Source organism: Eretmochelys imbricata, chromosome 18 (genome assembly GCF_965152235.1).
Source record: "Eretmochelys imbricata isolate rEreImb1 chromosome 18, rEreImb1.hap1, whole genome shotgun sequence".
Taxonomy (NCBI): Eukaryota; Metazoa; Chordata; order Testudines; family Cheloniidae; genus Eretmochelys; species Eretmochelys imbricata.
Genome location: NC_135589.1, coordinates 9,031,923 through 9,052,013, shown reverse-complemented (window position 1 = coordinate 9,052,013; position 20,091 = coordinate 9,031,923). Strand labels below are relative to the sequence as shown.

Below are 20,091 nucleotides of genomic sequence, written 5' to 3'. Positions count from 1 at the left end.
GCTAATAGCCTGCAACCTCTGAAAACTTGTCATGTTATATCGTCATTTTCAAATACAGTCACAGTTGTAACTTGTCATATAAAATATGTCAGCCATCTGCTGTTAATATGTTCAGAAACCCTATTGAACGGTTGCCAGTGCATTCCATTGAGGAATATAATAATAAATATTCTATATCATTAATACAATCAGGACATTTTCTGTTGGCCATTGCTTGTTAAATCCATTATCCCATCAGAATCTGGGGTTTTAAAACCTCTGCTTTCCCGTCATGTTGTTCTCTTGTTGATACCACACAAGGTTTCAGAATTTTCTGGGATTGGAGCGTTATCAGGGGGCTGTTACGAAGTCACTGTGTGTCTTTCGGTAGATTATTTAATCATTCTCGGTCTCACTTTGCCCTTAAAATGAGAGTTACAGAGGATCTGAATTGGGGAGGGAGTTTCCATACCTGGAAACACGATACACTGTTTAAAACAGCAGAAATAAAACAACCCTTCAGTTGTCTCCTGTAATGGTTTTATCTGTCTGTCTTAGGTATTTATATGATCCCCATCACCGTAGTATCTGAGGCCCTCTCTACACTACAGACACGACAGCTGCATGGCTACAGAGCCAAAGTGTAGACTCAGACTACAGCAATGAAGGGTTTTTTTCCGTTTCTCCACCTCCCCGAGCGATTCACCAACCTAGCCACATCTACACTGCAGGGGTTGGTCAGCATAGCTACAGCGCTGAGGGGTATGGATTTTTCATACCCTGGAGTGCTTTATAGCTATGTCAATGTAAGTTTTAAGTGTAGACCAAGCCTGAGAACCTCACAGTCTTTTAATATATTTATCCTCACAACCCCCCGTGAGGTAGAGAAGTGCTTTTGTCCCCACTGTAGGGTTGGGCAACTGAGGCACAGAGAGACTAAGGGCCAGATTTTTAAAGATGTTTAGATGCCTAAACATGCAGAGAGGTGCTTAGTGTGATTTTCAAAAGCACATAGGCACCTAACTACATCTTTGGGCATCCAAATACTTTCAAATACTGACCCTAAGAGACTCGTCCGAGCTCACGCAGGAAGTCTGTGACAGAGCACAGTAGTGAGCCGTGGTCTCCTGAATCTCCCTAACCATTGACCCATCCTCAGTCCAGCTTTCTGTCCCCCTCCTCATGTACAAGAAGCCAGACTCCATTGTTTCCAATTATGTGATAGTAAAGCAGCCTCCCAGTCAAGCTCAGTAAAATCATATACTATAGGAGTGTAGCAGAGCCAGCTGGCACATATTGTACCGGCTTTCAGTCACGGTTAGTCACAGCAGCAAGGAGTTAGTTTGGTTTATGGTATAAAAAGTACCTCATCATACACTTTATATGGTGATTGGATTTAAACTACTCAGTCTCCCGCAGTCTGAGCTTTTGGGTGGTCTCTTTCCAAGTCACTGTCGTCCACATGACAGAACAATTTCAGTTTACACTATTTGCCCTTTGATGGCTGTTTCAGCAGAGAAGCCAAGGAGTGAATGGGCCATTAAGACTGAATCTCAGAGTTACGAACACCTCAGAAATGGAGGTTGTTCGTAATTCTGAAATGTTCGTAACTCTGAACAAAACATTATGGTGGTTCGTTCAAAGGTTTGCAGCTGAACATTGACTTAATACAGCTGTGAAATGTTACTATGCAGAAGAAAAATGCTGCTTTTAACCATCTTAATTTAAATGAAACAAGCACAGAAACAGTTTCCTCACCTTGTCAAAAAAATGTTTAAAAACTTTCCCTTTGTTTTTTTAGTAGTTTACATATAACACAGCACTGTACTATATTTGCCTTTTTTTTTTCTTTTTCGTCTCTGCTGCTTCCTGATTGCGTACTTCCAGGTGCAAATGAGGTGTGTGGTTGACTGGTCAGTTCGTAACTCTGGTGTTCGTAACTCTGAGGTTCTACTGTACCTCTGTCACATCTAGGTGTGGTCCCTTCTAGTCAAGATTGAGGCACGTTGGTAGGATATTGTGCTGGAAGTTTGCATGGCTTCTGCTAATGCTGTACTTATTCTGTGGCTGCCTCAGTATGCTATGTATTGTTCAGTAATGGAACAAGGAGTAGGTGACCTTAGTATTTTAGGAGGCTAAATTATACTATTCCTCTTTACAATTTAGCTGGCTTATATTAGAGTTGCTGGTGTCCCCTTCTGACCACTTAGCCCACACTTTCCCCCTCAGCTGGCAGCAAAATATTGTGCTGACAGGAATTGCTACTGTTCTTGATTTGCGTCTAAGAAAAACTTAGCCAAAGAAAAAGGGGTAGTAAACACACAGTTTGGGTCTCTAAATGGTCTTCATTCTCACTTTCAGACAGATCCATTATTTCAGTCTAAGCCTGCAAAACCCAAGTACCAGGAGGACAATTTACCGTAGCGTAGCATTTAGGACATTCACCGCAAAGTGGCGGAAAAGGAAAAGAGCCCCAAAATTGCAACAAAATTTATTAAGAGCATAGGAAGGGATCTGAGAAGATCCTTAGCCCTGCTGCAAGATAGTGAGCACCCTCTGTTCTCATCGGAATCTCAGGGAAACTGTCTCCACTCATCACCTTCTCATCAGAAATGACTAACAAATGCATTTGAAAATACTATGAACAAAATCCTGCCATGTTCCTTCAACTACCTTGGGCTGCCCGCCCTTTGAGGTCAATCCAAATTTGGCCTAAATGAGGACACGGTGTGAACTATAGGATTTAGTCTTATCTTTGGTGATGGGAGGAAGGTCCTTAACTCCCATCATAATTAGCACTAATTGATCCCTTTTTGGCAGATTCCGCAGCAATCAAGGTGTGAATGGGCCACGGAAACTGAACCTGGAGGTGGTCCCTCCATATTGGAGGTAGCTGATCTGTTCTTTTGATAAACAAAAGCTCTCAGTCTCCAGTTTTGTCAATCCATCCTTTAACAACAAGAAATCCAGTTGAAATGAAGGACTTATGAAGATGTGTCCATCATTAATCGCATTTCAAAATATGATCCCTGAATAATTAAGCGGATTAAAGTATTCTGCAGGTTGATATTATCATTCGCTCCTTGTGACTCCTGTGGCCAGTCAACAGTTGCTTTTCCTCCTGGGAAACTGAATCCTTTGTGTTCCCATCCTTTCTTAGGCAGTTTCACAGCTCCATGGAGCAGCATGTTGCAGTCTAGTGAGCAGTACTGTCTAGCCTGGGAATCCAAGTACCTGATGGAGTTGGGCAACGCTCTGGATTCACTGCTCAATGGGTTTGTGAACATGATGGCTCAGGAAGCCCTGAAGTTCACTGTATTGTCAGGTAAGACTCTGAGTTATACCGAGGCTGATTGGGTGTTGAATCTCCTGGTTTCAGCATTTGTGTTTGTTCAAAGAGGCCTTCCCCCAAATAGATGAATCTTTCGTATTCATTTGTCGATTATCCAAGAAGCAGTGTCACTTGCAAACCTTACGTGTGTTGACCTTAGTCCTGCAGAGATTTATGCACCTGCTTCATTTTATGCTCTGGAGTTGTCCTGTTGACTTCAAAGGAAATACTCCCCGTGGGCAAAGTGAAGCCCATCCATAAACAGGATTGGAGGCATAGTATTCCAGAGCAACCCTCATTTCTTTCAAACAATCTCACCATCGTTAGTGTGAGAGCCTGCTCTTTTAGAAGCTCCTATCATGTGGAACAGACTTCCTGGATCATTCCACATCATCAGTTTGTCATGGCATTTCAAATCTCAGCTGAAAAAGTCTTTCCTCCCTTACCCGTATGCCTCAGCGTTTCTTTCCCTCTGCTATTTATTATTGTAACTCTTATCTACGCGATTTTACTCTGTAAGGAGTTTTGGGATACAATTGGCACAAAAGACTATCCATATTGCATTGCATTGCATGCTTCATCCACAGCTTCCACGTGTGCAAACTGCATCCATACGGGATGCCTGCCTGCTTCCGTTACGTCTGTCCCTACATTACAAAGCATTAAGTGCACATTCTCTGCTTGTGCACATTGTATCTTTTCATTATACTTGAATGCACTGTATTCCCTGTGTTCTGCATGTCCACGCACCATCCATGCACTATACCTGGACACATCATATCCAACATTCCTATGCAGATGACATCAATGCTTTATAACCTCATGCACTGTATTCCCCATGTTGTACATGGCCAATTTACAGCTGAGTGCATTAGGTTTCTCCTGTTCTGCTTGAGCACAGTACACCCATGCATTACACCTGAATGCAGTGTATCTTCCTGTGCACGTGACATTTAACAGATTCTGTCGTCTTTTTAATTTTGCAAAACCCACCTTAAATCAGTCTTAGGAAAGACAAGGTGACAGTGGCAAAGATGCAGTGTTTTTTACTCCACCAAACCGTCTGACTTTTGAAATTGTCCCAGACCTGTCCAGATGTGTAACTTTGATTTTCCTGTTTGCTTTGTACCTCTCAGGCATAGTGACAGCCCTGACATGGCCAACTTCACTTCTTACTGTTGCCAATGTCATTGACAACCCTTGGGGAGTGTGCCTGAATCGATCAGCTGAAGTGGGCAAACATCTGGCACAGATATTGCTCAGTCGACAGCAGGTAATTGGCTGAGGGTGCAAAAAATGGCTCCAGTTATTACAGCTGGAAGGGACTGATATCTTGGGAAAGCTCCAGGGGTCTGATGTTTTACAGCATGCTAGTGGAACAACAGGTGGTATTTGTCCATGGGGAAGAAAATGAATTACAAGCTGAAGAATGGAAAATTGAGGCACGAGGGAGACCAGCATGCAGGGAATGGAGGAGAACATGGGTTGATGAGAGGCTGCCTGCAAATGTTGGTTTAATTTAACCCAAACCTTTGCTAAATGCAGAAGAGGTCAGGCAGCAATCAGTCTAATAGAGAGCCCTGATAGCAAAAGAGATTGGAGCAGTCATTTGAAATGCTTCTACACCATTCCTTGTGTAACGCCGATAGACTCCGGTCGTGGGCGGGTGGGATCGAACCGGGGACCTCTGGAGCTTAGTGCGCGACCCTCTACCGCATGAGCTAAAAGCCAACTGCTGGTTCGCTAAGGCTGTAGAGCAGGCTCATTAATTGCTTTCTTAAGTGGTATCAGTGCCAGCAGATGGGACAGAGCACCACGCTTAGGAGGTGTGTGGGTTACACTTGCAAACAGGTCTTACAGGCAGAGTCCAGTACTGAAGGGCAACAGACAAAATCATTGCTGGGGAAGTTTAACATGAGAGATACTATGGCACCTATATTTTGTCAAGCACCCATTTAGTGACACGCTAGGGTAATAACAAATCTACTTTTCACTGCCAGAGACCTGGATTCAGGTCTAACCCAAGTCAGAAGTGCAAATTGGTATGATTTGTCCACTGCACAAAATTACCATACCACTTGGCCCAATCTTGACAATGGGGGAGTGAAAGCAGAGGATGAGGAGGGGGAGAAAGAAAGAGAAAAGGCAGACAGCTGAAATACCCATCAAGAAGTAGGAGGCATCAGCGGAGTGGGGCGAGGGAAGAGTGCATAGCCCTTACCTGCACTAAGGACCAAATTCTGCTCTGAGCTATGTTAATATAAATCTGGAGTCATTCCAGTGAAGGCGCTGAGTCTTACTTCCTTACTAATCCCAAACTGTCACAAGCCTGGAAATTCACCAGGCTTCATTCTAAAATAATTATTTGTAAAACCAACCGTGGAGGGGAGAGGGGAAGTAAAGAACTGTCTTATTCTAGAGACAGCCACCTTCTGCCAAGAGGAATTAAATTGGGCACAAATCCCATTAGCCTGAATTCTCCTCCACTAGCCCCCATTTCTATTAGGCACCCAAGCAAAAAGTTCTCGCACAATGATCCCTGCTTCCTCATGGCACTGAGGCAGTGGCATAGAACTGGCTGGGGGTGGCAGGGTATTAGTCAGATTCAGAAGGATGTTGTCTCCTCTAGGAAAGTACTTTGAAGGGGCCAAGGCACAATTATGTTGAGTGATTGTCTGCTCCTGCTGGGCCCCGCTGGAATAAAAGTCAAGGGAAAAGAGGGGAATAAAATGGGGGGCAGAGAGGGAAAGAAACAGAAATGCCTAAGACCAGAATAAACAAGAAGGAAAGGAAAAAGGAGCCAAACAGACACATGGGATGGATTGGCACTGAAAGAAACAGCTCAATATAACCAGCCTTCCTGCCAAGTCGTCTTCTTCATCCCCAGCTAACAAACTTGAAATTAAACTTCTGCCCAGGTCCTACCATTATTTGCTATGAGTGCAGGCTGATCTCTGTGTTTTTCTTACAGCTACACTAGTCCAGTATCTATTGTAGATGAGCTATTCAGGGCCGAGAGGTAATGGGAGACATAGCCAGACACCGGAATGTCATAAATAACTCTGTGAAACAGGAGTGTGAGCCAACAAAGTTGATTTCTAATAAAAGCACAGTGCCCAAAAGGTAATAATAAAGGCCTGGTCTGAAGTAAAGATTTGCCCAAGGGCATGTGACATTGTCTTTTAGCTTTAGTTATGGTTAAAGCACAAAATCGTGCTGTGCTGGAGAACCTAAAACTAGTTAACAGGATGTTTCTGAACCCTATTATACCTGGTGTGCATTTAGCCCAAGGAGAAGGCACTTCTGACTGTTAAAATCCCTCTCTGCTTGATTTAATAGAAAATCCTATTAAATGTATTTAAGATAAAATCTTGCTCATTGAAGTAGGATGCCCACGTCACATTTTCATGATGACCCCAAGAGTAGCAGCCATCCGCCCTTCCAGCTAATGCTGCTTGAAATAATATTTGACAAAAAAAATTTCTGCCAAAAAATATGGCTTCATCAATTATTTTGCAGGAAGATGTTGCTTTTGACACAATTTTCCAATGGGAAATTTCAGAGCAAACCAAAATGAAAAATTTTCGTTCAGTTTCCATTTGAAATTTTTATTTCATTTTGTGACTTTCAAAAACAGTTTGGTTTTTAAAATTTAAATTAGGGTTGTTAAACAATTAGAAAATTAATTGCAATTAATCACGAGATTAAAAAAATAGTTTAATTGCAGTTTTAATTACACTGTTAAACAATAATAGAATAGTGATTTAAATTTATTATAAATATTTTGGGATGTTTTTCTGTATTTTCAAATGTATTGTTTTCAATTACAACACAGAATGCAAAGTGTTCAGTGCTCACTTTATAGTAATATTTTATTACAAATATTTGCACTGTAAAAAAGATAAAAGAAATAGTGTTTGTCAATTCACCTCATACAAGTACTGTAGTGCAATCTCTGTATCATGAAAAATGTAGAATTTTTTTACATAACTTCACTCAAAAACAAAACAGTGTAAAACTTCAGCACCTACAAGTCTACTCAGTCCTACTTCTTGTTCAACCAATCACTAAGACAAACAAGTTTGTTTACATTTACGGGAAATAATGCTGCCTGCTTCTTATTTACAATGTCACCTGAAAGTGAAAACAGGCTCCCAGATGTTATCTCTCTTGGTAGAGACCCTGCTTTCTGACCAGGTTTTTCCACACTGCATAGTTGCCTGCCTGTACACAGTTGCCTGCAAGCCAGAGTGCCTAAACAAGCCAGCTTCTGCACTTGGTTCTCTCTCCAGAAGCTATAAATAGCATAATGGCTCACAGTTATAAGTTACCACACAGTTCTTTATAAGCAACCACATTTATTCTTAAGGTGAAAGCATTGCAGAGAAAACATATGAAAACAGTATATGCATACATGCATGTTAAAAAGCTTACCAAAGTTCATCCCATCTCCAACCTCGGTTCTGGTTCGTGTCAGTCCTTCAAAACCCAGAAATGGGTTTTTTCCATGACTACAAGTTCATAGCGATCTCAGATTCAGAACCAGAACCACCAGTTCAGTCTTTCCTTTATGCATCTTGGGCCTTTGATCTTGGCCTCATGTATCGCATGAACAGCAGACAGTGACTCATTCCCCAAGGCATAGCTTCAAAAGGCTGGGGTTTTGCATAACCGGAGGTGGGGAATTTGCATTCAGTTCTCCCGAGATAGATATTCCCCAGGAAAACCCCCATAACATTTTCTGTTCCAAAAGACCATTCTTGCCTGGCACATTGTTCACAATAGTCCTTTGAACCCCCAGGACTCACATCTGTCACATCTCCCACCTCAAGAGGTTACATAGAATCCTGGCGCACAATTATACACCATTCATTTCATACAATGGACCCCCAGAGACACTTAAATTTAATTAAATAAGGTCTCCCAATGATATTGCAGGAAATTGCCATATCTGACACACAGACCACCACAAATCCCCAAGACCAAAGTTGGGAACCTCATTAACAAATGTCCAACACATGCTCAGTAGGAGTTGAATCCTCTAAACAGTTCCCCATCAAACCAGCATTAGCTCTGGTTTATCTGGATTAAGTTTAAACCAACTTGCTCGCATCCATATCTCCTCTTGGCTAGTGCTGGTAAAACATCTGTTAATGGTGGCTATATATGCATACACCCCACTGTTTACCTTTTCATGGAAATTGACTGGCTGGCAGTGTTACAAGCCATGGGAGCCTATTGCATCTGCCAGGTCTGTTAACCCCGCAGGCATCAGAAAGGCATGGCACTGCATTTTCATCTTCATCTCTGCCAAAGATGTCATTACATTTCATTTCTTGGTGGTTGGGAGCCCCGAAAGAATGCTTTTGTAAGGTGGAAACAAGTTTCTCTCCTTGCTAGGAACAAGGCAGCAGTTGCTCTAATGGTATTTTACAGCCCTGAAATTAATTGCTTGGGGTTGGACTTGATTTCCTGCCTTGAAAATGTTACTCATTTCCATGTTGTTATATGGGGTTTTGCCTTCTTTAAAATTAAAATAGTGGGGGTAAGGTGCAATGAATAGCAAATGGGCCATTCAATGAAAAGGAGCTTCCTTAGACAATGTGTGAGAAACTTGATATTAATAAAGCACGAAGAGTGCATTTGGACCCTTATCCAGCAAAGGACTTCATTTAAGTTAAATGTAACTGTGTTTAACTTTAAGAACATCAGTAATATCATTGAAGTCAATGGGACAGTTCACGTACTTAAAATTCAGCACATGCTTATATGATTTGCTGCATCAGAGCCTAGGCACCTCCACTGGCCAGCCCTTTCTTTCCAGGTCTAGCAGAATGTTTGACAGCTGTACCATCCTCATTTGTGCCTGTGCCTCTTTGTTCCCTAGGGCAAACGACCTGTCACTTTGATTGGCTTCAGTCTGGGCGCAAGGGTCATTTACTTCTGCCTGAAGGAGATGGCTCAAGAAAAAGGTAGAGTTCAAACATTTAACTCTCTTATTTATTTTTTCCATCACCTTTTTTTACGAATTTAGTGCTGGTAGAAATTATCGTGCCAACAGCTCTGGAGATCAAAGTCCTCTAGAATAGCCACAGAAGGACAGCACAGCCACGTGGCACTGCCTTCGTGCTTCACAGCCTGACCCTGATGGACAACCTCTAGGACAACCTCACAATACAGACTACTCTGGTCCGTAGCAGAAATAACCTGTGAGGGGGCTGTGGACCCATGGAAGGATGTAGACATGCTGAAATGTATGAACCACACCTCCAGGCCTTACATCCTGCCCTGGGATACTCCTCCCCAGCTCTGGCTGCAGAGAGCCTGTGGAGCAGCATCTCTGTGGCTTTGGAGGGAAGCCTGAGTCAGCATGGATAGTTTCTACCCCATTGATCCCCACCTGGCCACAGCACTTGGATTATGTGCATTCCAAGCCAGTATGTGGCTGAGGGTATTTACTTCCTGAGGTGCAGCCTAAATAGAAACCTACAAAACAGTTCTGAAATATGTTCAGAATTGAATTCTGCTGTCTCCGGTGTAAACCTGGAGTAACTCCACTGACTTAAGTAGTTACTTCATATTTACACCAGTGTAACTGAGAGCAGAATTTGGGCCTCCATCTGCAAACAACACTCTTAACGTTCTGTGACATTTGTCTGGTGGATCAGTCTGTGAGCGGCCCACGCTTCGCTGTGAACTTGGCAGAAGATGCTTCACCTTTATTGGAAGCTCTCTGTAGCTACTGTATCTGATCCCATGAGTCGTCCCTCCCATTTAAGTCATTGAAATGCCACTGTCGTCAGCTATTTTCATGGTAATTTTTCCCTAAAGTCAAGCATAAAACCATCTGTCAATTTGTTACCAGTTGTGGTTTTGTTTATTAATAGATTCTATTCTTAATTTAGAAAAGGAATCAAGTCATTCTGATCAGTTGATGTAAATTGCATGTTGGAGTTGAGTCAGTAGTGTGTGCGCTGCTTATCCCTCCCCCTACCTAGCCAATTTTATTAATTAACATTTGCCCTCACAGAATGTAGCTAATAAGTAAGGAGCTTTACACTGGCAAACATTCATTAGTAGGTGTTGGCAGGTGGAGCAGATTAAACCAGCATGAGAGGCGGAGGTCAGCTTCCTTTCCGTTTACAGCTGCGTGCCAGGACTGTGTTTCTGGTTTAGGGTGCACAGCCACATAGAGTGAGGTACCCCTGAAATACAAGAGGCCAAATTCTAGTCTTTGTAGCACCAGACTGTATCCTAGTGACTTGATTAGAATCAGTCTGAATTTACCCTGGTAGAACTGAGTTCTGAATCTGGCCCCAGATTTACTCTTTTCTCCTCAGTGCCTGAAAATGTCGGGGCTGTAATGTTCTGAGGCTTTCATTAGCCATTAATAGCCCTGCAGTCTCTCTCAATGAGACTGCACAGCACTATAGCTAAGTAACAGGAGAAAAGGAATCGTTAGGGGCTGTCTGGTTATTTGCCATTCTAAAGAAATCTGAGCATCATAAATACATCTTGTAGCAGCCCCCCCATGGCACATTGATTTTCAGTCCTTTAATTGAATTATGAAAGCTGAGCTGTTTGTGGGATTAAAAGCAACGTGTTTAGTGCAGATTGCAAATGCATCCTTCCAGTTCACATTCCAGAAGCAAGCCACAGAAGGAATGGAGCAGCCACCTGGGACATCTGGGTCTGGACTCTGAAGACGCATACGTAATAAGTACAAGGCCCAATCTTGCGGGCCTTTTTTTATACAGTCTTAGTGGCAGTTTCATGACAATATAAGAATAGAATGTGTGTGAAGGGTTGTAAAGAGCTTCAGAGGACAGTGATGAAAATTCATAGACAAAAAAGACATCCATATCAGGAGACATTAAAAAGATTGTGACAACCATACAATGGGGGTAAATGAGATGCGGCATGGTGGAAGTATATTAAAATGGCATAGAGAGAAGGTCAGTCCAGAGATCCTAATAACCCTTTCTCTTAAAACAAGATCAAGGGCTATCCAATGAAACAAAAAGACAAACCATTAAAAACTGATAAAGGAAATACTTAGCAGCAGAATGCTTAATTAATTTGTGGAACTGCCCAGGTTGATATTTGAAGTCAGAAGCTTCATGGGAGTAAAAGAAGGATTATGCACATACATCTGGTACTGGCCACTATCAGTGACAGGATACTGGACTAAAAAGACCACGGGTCTGATCTTGTATGGCGGTTCCTATGTTCCTAGATGATTAATAAGTATATCCATAGTTAAACTAGGGAGGGTAAAAATTGATGATGTATCTCAGCCCTAGTACTTCAGAACATAAGCCAAGATGGCTTGGGTTTAGGAGGAAGTTCATTCATTGGGCAGGTTATTGCATAATTGTCCATCATGGGGCTTTTGTGCCTTTCTCTGAAAGCTCTGATGCTAGCTGCTATCAGAGATGGGGTAAGCTAACTGTGTGAGCTGCTGGTCTCATAGAATATCAGGGTTGGAAGGGACCTCAGGAGGTCATCTAGTCCAACCCCCTGCTCAAAGCAGGACCAATCCCCAATTTTTACCCCATATCCCGAAATGGCCCCCTGGAGGATTGAACTCACAACCCTGGGTTTAGCAGGCCAATGCTCAAACCACCGAGCTATCCCTCCCCCCCGTCTGGTCCGGTATGGCAAGCCTGTGGTGCTCCGGGATGGAAAATGGTACCTGTGCATTCTCTGGGGACTCAAGTTAAAATAAATGATATTTTTGAGTGGCCGTTTCAAACGTTTTGTTTCAGCTTACTAATTACATTACTTTGCTAGGCAGGTTTGTCAGCTTGCATTAAATGAGTAGTTTTTAAAATAGTAGTAATACTTGTAAATAATTCCTCACATGTATATCATCCTGAGGAGCCCAATGAGCTTCACAAACTCTAAGTTACAGCAACACTGCAGTGCAGCCAACCAGCATTCCCAACAGTGTGAGGAGGGGAAATACTGCCCAGAGATACCTGGACAAACCCCTGTCAAGGCAAAACCTTTAAGTGCATGGGATTGTTAAGGCACCAGAGAGCAGACACGACCTTGGCTTCTAAGATGTCATCAGAAAGCAAATCACCTGTCAGACATCCAGTGCTGACACTGTTTGGCTCATCTAGACCTCAGTGCAGGACAGCACTTATTTATGTTCTTGACTTAAATCCCACTGGAGAGCTTAAATCCCACCTAAGTCAATGGGTACGTCTACACAGCCCACAGGGGTGAGCCTCCTGGCCCCAGTCAAGAGACTCAGGCTCGCGGGGCTCATGGCAGTGCTCTAAAAATAGCTGTGTAGCCAGCGCGTTGAAGTTGTGGTTCAGGCTGGAGCTCAAGCTCTGAAGCCTAGGGAGGGGGTGGGCTTCAGAGCCTGAGCTCCTGTCCACTGTTTTGAAGTTTTAAGCATCACCTAAGTGATGCGTATGTCTTGTACTTTCCCCTCTACAGAGGGGTGGATTTCACCAGAACGGCACACTAGTTCCCTGTGTGTTTAACACTTCCAGACCGGGGAACGTGGCAATATCTCTCCCGGCTCCCAGAGACTGGTCCGAGCCCCAGGCTCAGAGTGCATCGCATGGGCCTTTTCCAAGATGATTTGCCTGTCAGTTGGCAGTTATTGCCTCACGACAAGCAAATACAGCTGCTTTCATTGCAAAAACCCTTTTTAGTAGCTAAAGGCAATGGAAATTGCCAATCCTTGCCCCATTACTCTCCTATCGCATCCCAATACAGAGTTGTGTCTTATCTACTAAGAAGTTGGCCAAGTGGAATAAAAGCCTTTTTTTCTTTTTACACATCCTGCCAGAATTAATGATGTTCATGAGTCAGAGGCAGAAGGAGGCTGTGAAATGTATTATTCCCAAGGGGGGTTGACTGAGGTAGAATCTTTTCTTTTCTCCTATTATCTAGAATCGTTAATTTTTCTTTTCCCTGTGCACATGGGCTTTATTATTCCTTATCAGTATAAACAATTTGTAGCCCACGGGATAGGTATAATTCACTGGCATTGTAGTAACTATGCAGATCAGTGATCTATATTCTTAAGCGTCCCTCTTCCTCCACAATCATTCAAAAGAAATGCATACACAGCCAAGATTGAGCATCTTCATTTCAAACAGAAACTGAATAGTGCAAGGGAGGGAAAGAAACCAAACCTTCCAATGGTTAGCTCCGGTCTTCAGGAACCTGATATATGAGCTGCTTATTCTTGCTCTTTCAATTGACCTTACGCTAGAGACATGGACTTTATTATCCTGGCTAGAATTATTGCCCTGTCCACATGGCTCTGTTTTTTTCATTACCCGTTTACTGTGAAAGCAGTAGTCTCATTGCCTATCAAGTTAAGCTGACAAAATCGAATCACTGTTCTTTTATTATTATTATTTGTGTGAAATTTGCTTCATAATTAAGAAATAAAACCAACAAAACGCATTTCAGATTGTCATCGGGGGTTGGAATTTACATCATAGTAAAACGGTGTACAATAATGCTTCGCTGCAGGGAGCACCGGGTTATTACTGCTGTTAGAGAAAGGAAATCAATGGCATTGATTAAAAATCTATCCAGGCAGCATCTCCTTGGCCATGATTTCACGTGGTTTGTAATTGCTTTCACATTTATTACCTCATAATCCCAATCCCCTATTCTACAAACCAGGTACACTCTCCTGAAAATGACCAAAACCCACGTATGCTGAGCTGTGCTTTCCAAAGGTCAAGATTCTGGTTTTGGCAGAATAAGCTCTTCAGAGCAGGGACTGTCTTTTTGTTCTGTGTTTGTACAGCACCTAGCACCGTAGGGTCCTGGTCCATGAGGGGGGCTCCTAAATGCTACCACAATACAAATTAATAATAATAATAATATATATGGGACTCCAGTTGAAAGATGGAATTCCCAGTCATATCAACAATTACTATATTGGAAGGCACTTTACTGTCCCTTTTTCACAACTCTACATAAACAGAGAGTCAATTGTTAAAATTGCACCTTCTTTTTTGATACATACTATGTAATCAAACATTTATATCTATTGTTTCCGTAGACCTAATATGTGCTTATGCACACACGTTCGGATTTTAGTTTGCTTATTAGGAATTGATTTCAACTTTCTCTAACCTGGGGGGCTCTGGAAAGTGAACTAAAAACCAGAATCTTTGTGTCCCATCCCCAGACTGAGACTGCCTTGTGGAGCTCTGTCCTGGTAATAGTGAATGTATCATAGCAGGTATTTTTTTAAAAACATTTTTATTGAAAAGCACAGAAGTGCTGCCCAATCTTTCTCATTCCATCGCTTGCTTCTACTGGAATTCCTTAGGTGCAGTTTGTCCACTAAGAATAAAAGAGGAGCGTTAATTTTGATCAGACTCCACACACCTTTTGAGCAGATTGTACCCAGAGAGTAATAAGAGCTAAACTGCTTCAGAGCTGTTGATTGGGAATTACCACTAGGAATTCTGTTGTCCTGGTGTTGAGTCTGTTGTTGTGCATTCAATGGACGAATGCATTAGCAACTTTCAGGTTTATTGAACTTAATTATACATTTGTTTCAGTGGTCTCACTTGGCCCCTCATTCCATATATTGTGAAACAATACCAATCTCATACTGACTCTATTGATTGGCAGTGTGAGAGGAATCTTCCACACTGCTGCTTGTACGATACCTGCTCTGTGACAAGAGAACTTCACTCCCCATTGCTGTCAGCCTGACACCTTTCACAATTGCCAGGACCCTGATTTTGATAGATGCTGGGCTCCCATTGGCTTCAGTTGGAACTGTGGATTCTCCATGCCTCTGCAGATCAGACCCGAGATCTTTTTACTTTATCTTGACAAATGAATCAACAGAAATAAAGTATTTCTCCAGCGTAAGTGAACTACACTAAATACACTCTCATCCCTCGGAGGGCAATTCTCACTTGTCTGTATCGTACATAGATGCATTTTCTGAGCTGCCTTCCAAATCCAAGTAACACCCTTTGTCTTGTGGGGGGCTGTTCCCATCTTTATAGATTGTGAGGGGATCATCGAGGATGTGGTCCTGCTGGGAGCTCCAGTGGAAGGAGAAGCCAAGTACTGGAAGGCTTTCACAAAGGTGGTGTCGGGCAGGATCATAAATGGCTATTGCAGGTCTGTACATACACAACCCCAACGTCTCATTATGGCTGGGTCGCTGTTAGTGGATCTTTTATTTATTGCTTTTGAACATTTTGACAGACCCAAAGATTGAAGTATTAAGGAGCTCTCAGTAGAGAACCATTTTCTTTAGAAGTCATTGCGTCCATTATTTGGATTTGAAAGTCTTCAGGAGGCAACATAAGGCTGTTCTGTCTTGGGCTTTGATTAGCTATTTACTATTTATGGTGAATCTTAGACTGGAAGCCTATGCATATTAAGGACTTAGTATTTGGGGACTGTATTTCATTTATATTTCAGTCTGCTTTACGACACTCTGGCAGTGTAGAGGGGCCTCAGACAAGGTGTAAATGTAACTTACATCCACCCTAAGGCCCCTAAGGTCAGAGTGGTGCCAAGGTGTAAATGAGAATCCAGCTCTTAAATTCACAGGGGGTATGTCTACACTACAGCAGCACTGCAGTGTAGATGCTTCCTATGTCAACAAGGGGTTTTTCCATCGATTGTACGTAATCCACCCTCTCGAGAGGCAGTAGCTAGGTCAACAGAAGAATTTGTCCATCAGCCTAGCTGCATCTACAGTGGTGGTTGGATCAACGGCCTTGAGCAATATAGCTTAGGTCGATCTAATGTTTAGGTGTCAACCAGGCCTGAGAGTTAATTCATGGAATTACTTGTTTTTAACATATGTTAAAGCACCTAATTGTCAAAACCTTAACGATGATGCAAATGTATCTACAAATAAGTATACGCAGAGAGAGAGGTGTGTGTTAATATCAAATATATTCTATTATTTTACATACCGTAAAACAATCAGAAGAGAGAAATTAAAATCACAGGCACTTGAGATTAAAACAAGAAATCTTCATTACTCCCATCCGTATGGCTGAGCTGAGAGATGCTACTTTTGTTAATTTTGTATTGCTGAGGTTTCAGAGATGCAGGCTGTTTATGCAAATTACTGCATTTCTTCCTGTAACATAGTAAAAAAGCAACTGCTGTCTCCTGTAGAGTAGTTTCTGGGGGATGTTTCTGTTTTCCTCCAGGAAACCATTAATGATTAGCAATTTACGTGTATAACTGAATTTGCTATACTGACTATAGATCATCCCAGAACTGCAAGACAACCTCTACTTATTTCAGTGCAGAAAACATAGTATATTCATTTCCTGTAATGTAAGAGAGAGAATCTTGTTATCGTTTCAGAGCTTGACTGAGCTACTGAAATAAAACGGGCTACATGTGTATAATTCAAGTTAGTCTCTTTACTTTGGCAGCCCATATTTCGACTGTTCAGCAAACAGAGGGTTAATAAATTACAGCTCAGTGACACACAAACAGGAGTGAGCAGGCGATGAGATTCCAGATAAATATCCTAGTACATTTAATCTCTAAAATCCCATGGGATGCTGTAGGTGAGGAACACAAGGTCCACATGAAGGGTGATGTGAGATGCTAATTGGAGAGCTATAGGGAGGATTTTGGTGAGAGAATCTGAAACATGAATCAGGAAAATACGTTATTTCCTGATAAAACATTCACATGGGTCTGGAGATGTGGTGGTTCCCTGCCTTGGTGTTTGCATAAATATTGAGCCAGAGGGTGGTGGATCGGGAGTAACTTCACGGAAGTTTGTGAACTTACATTGGTGTAAAACGGGTATGAGATCAGAATCAGGCCCATTTACTTGAGTTTCAGTTCATAGACGTTCGCACCTCTCAACATTGACGTTTGAATGAACCCAACATCTCGAAGTGAAAGCCAGTTGAAATTGCTACATTGGATTTCATATCATCCGAACTACCAATGTCCTGCGATCTCCCTGTAATACCATAAATCAAGCCATGTTTGCATGGCTAGACCTTTCAGACAATCTGATCTGAGTAATGAGTTAGCAACAAATACAAAACCAAGTGAATTTCATGTGGCCTCGGGAGTGTTGCACACATTTCACATAGCTCCATGTGGGCTTTATTCACATCTGATAGTCAAGGACAGTGGTGAGTGAACAGGAACAGCTGGAAGTGGTAGCTCTTAGAGTAAAATTCACCTGTGCAGAAGGCCAGCACAAGGTTTTGTACACCACTGCAGTCCCACTTAAGCCTTCATCATCGAGCTCAGCTGGATATAAGTGATGTACAGGCTTTGTGCCAGTTCTCTGCACTGGGGAGAATTTCACCTTTCCCAAGTGCCATAGGGTACAGCGTGTAGTCATTTTATGTAATCTTTAGACTAACCATGCCATCTCTACCCCACCACCCAATAATGGAAGCACGATCTTGCTACTTCTGCTATTAAAACCTTATATTTTTACAGCACCTTTAATCCAGAAAGATCCTAAATTACTTTATAAGTTGCATATATGTCAGCAGCCACAGTGCCTGTGCTGTACACGTTTACAGCTGCTACAGGTGGCAAACTTCTACGTGTTAACGTATTGCAAGGAGATTGTCCAATAGCTGAGTGCAACACTGTCTCCCTGTGAATCTGAAATAATTTTAAAGGACTTGATCCGGAAGCCTCTACTCATGGGAGTAGTCCTGGTGAACTCAGTGAGGCTACTTATGTGAGTCAGGATTACTCCTAAAATTTTTACAGTTATACCCCAATTATTTTATCCAGCATGATATTCCAGTCTGGTCTGGGTATCTGCCTGGTCCTGTCATCTCTGTCTTTTCCTATGTTCCCCGAATGTCTTCATGCATTTTATCAGTCTTCCAGCAAGGCTTATTAATACTTCTGTTTCATTTTCCTCGTAGGGGAGACTGGCTGCTGAGTTTTGTCTACCGGACCTCCTCTGCTCAGCTCAAGGTTGCAGGCCTTCAGCCAGTCATCCTGGATGATAGAAGGATGGTTAATATGGATCTTTCATCTGTAGTGAGTAGCCCTCTTCATTTCCTTAGTATTTCACTCCGTCCTTACCGGTCATAGCCTTGTGCTCATCTTCTGTCCACCTAGCCGCGTCTACACCAGGGACACTTAAAGCACAATATTTTTCACAACCCTGCGTGACGTAGCTAGGTCAATATTATTTTTAAGTATAGATCAGGCCTAAGAAGAGTGAATGACTTTGTGTAGTCTCTATTCTTCCCTCTATATGTGCACAAACCTCGCAGCCCCATGACTTTACCATAAACTCCATGTCAGATAAGCCTTAAGTCTGGACCGACACCTAATGGAAGCTAGAACCTGAATGTTATTTAATGTTGTAGGGACTATTTTGTTTCTATTGTTGCTTTTTTAAAAAATTCTGTAACATCCTGCATGGGAGAAAATAGTGTTTTTATCCCATCAGATCCTACAGGAGTGGCATCACTTTCAGAAAGACAGTGTGGCCTGGTGTGCTATCTACACTTGCCCTAAACTCAAACACTGAGGCCCAGTGGTGCTGAAACTAGAGGTGCCGGGAGTGCTGCCGCAACCCCTGGCTTGAAGTCATAATAACAAACACCAAATACACGGTTTCCATCATCAGCACCCCCACTATAAAAGTTGTTCCAGCACCCCTGCTGAAACTTGATCTACGCTTAAAAACTGAGTGCCATAGTTACGTTGATGTAACCCCAAACGTAGACATGGCTACGTCAATGGAAGAAGTCTTCCCTCAACCTATCTACCACCTCTCAGAGAGCCCGATTAACGATATCAATGGAAAAACCCCTTCCGTCAATGTAGGAAGTGGCTACGGTATGGTGCGTCAGAGGCACAGCTCCCCAGCACTGTAGTGTAGACATGGCCTGAGCCTGCTCCCCAACAGAATACCACACTTGTAAAATTGAACAACCACTTCATATTCTCATACAGCCCCTTTGCACTTGCGCACAGGTTACCACCAAAATATCTGCTTTCCCCTACCCACCATTAAACCCATAACTGCTTTCATATCCCACCTCACTACTAACAGTCCCCATGGCATGAAGACGCCAGTACCCCGTTACTTACACAACCTGCACCATTCTGTAATGAAATGATGCAGACTCAGCATACATAAGCACCTCTTTGCTTTGATGACACACACGGGAGTTTCAGATCCTGATCTCCTAATATCACAATCACAGCTCTATGAGGCTCCTCAAACGGATCCCCAGATCTCTTCATCTCATAATCACAGCTCTTCCAAGCTGCTCCAGCTTATTCGTCCACTATTCAGCACAGCTACACTAACACAGTGAACACAGTTGGAGTGCCTGCAGATAATTCCCAGGAGCTATTGCCAACAGCAGGTTATCTTAACTTGGTATTTCCTGGTTCACAGAAGTTTGAGTTTTGCTGAACCTGACATTCTGGAAGGATGCGAACTATCACCTGGCGTCCTTAACTCTGCATTAACTAAGTTTTTGCTATTTAGTTTCCAATATGGTCAGAGACTGCTTGCAAACTACTAGTACTCTTGGGGACCATGCACAGCAGCCTAGCCCAAGAAGGGAACATCTGCAAAGTTGCAGGGCCCCCCTACTTTGTGTCCCGTAATTCGAGCACCGCTATGAATAGGGGCCAGGAAGAACCTGCGGTCTCATCTAGCTGAAGCTTTTCATGGTCTTGAGCAAGTCATTTGGCCTTGTGCCTCGGTTCATCCAGCTGGCTTGTCAGGTTCACGGTTGCAGTGCTATAGCTGGGGTTAGTACGGCCAGATCTGAGCTTGG

The 20,091-nt window shown here is 42.7% G+C and overlaps 1 protein-coding gene across 2 annotated transcripts in view; it reads left to right on the top strand.

The window, feature by feature from the left end:
- Window positions 1-20,091, top strand: part of TMCO4 (transmembrane and coiled-coil domains 4) — an 83,532-nt gene that overhangs the window by 34,799 nt on the left and 28,642 nt on the right. For both annotated transcript variants that reach the window (XM_077837255.1, XM_077837256.1), the window contains 5 exons: window positions 3,140-3,304; window positions 4,447-4,583; window positions 9,198-9,282; window positions 15,325-15,442; window positions 18,208-18,325. In XM_077837255.1, the coding sequence (XP_077693381.1) occupies window positions 3,140-3,304; window positions 4,447-4,583; window positions 9,198-9,282; window positions 15,325-15,442; window positions 18,208-18,325 (623 nt within the window). The remainder of the gene's footprint in view (window positions 1-3,139; window positions 3,305-4,446; window positions 4,584-9,197; window positions 9,283-15,324; window positions 15,443-18,207; window positions 18,326-20,091) is intronic.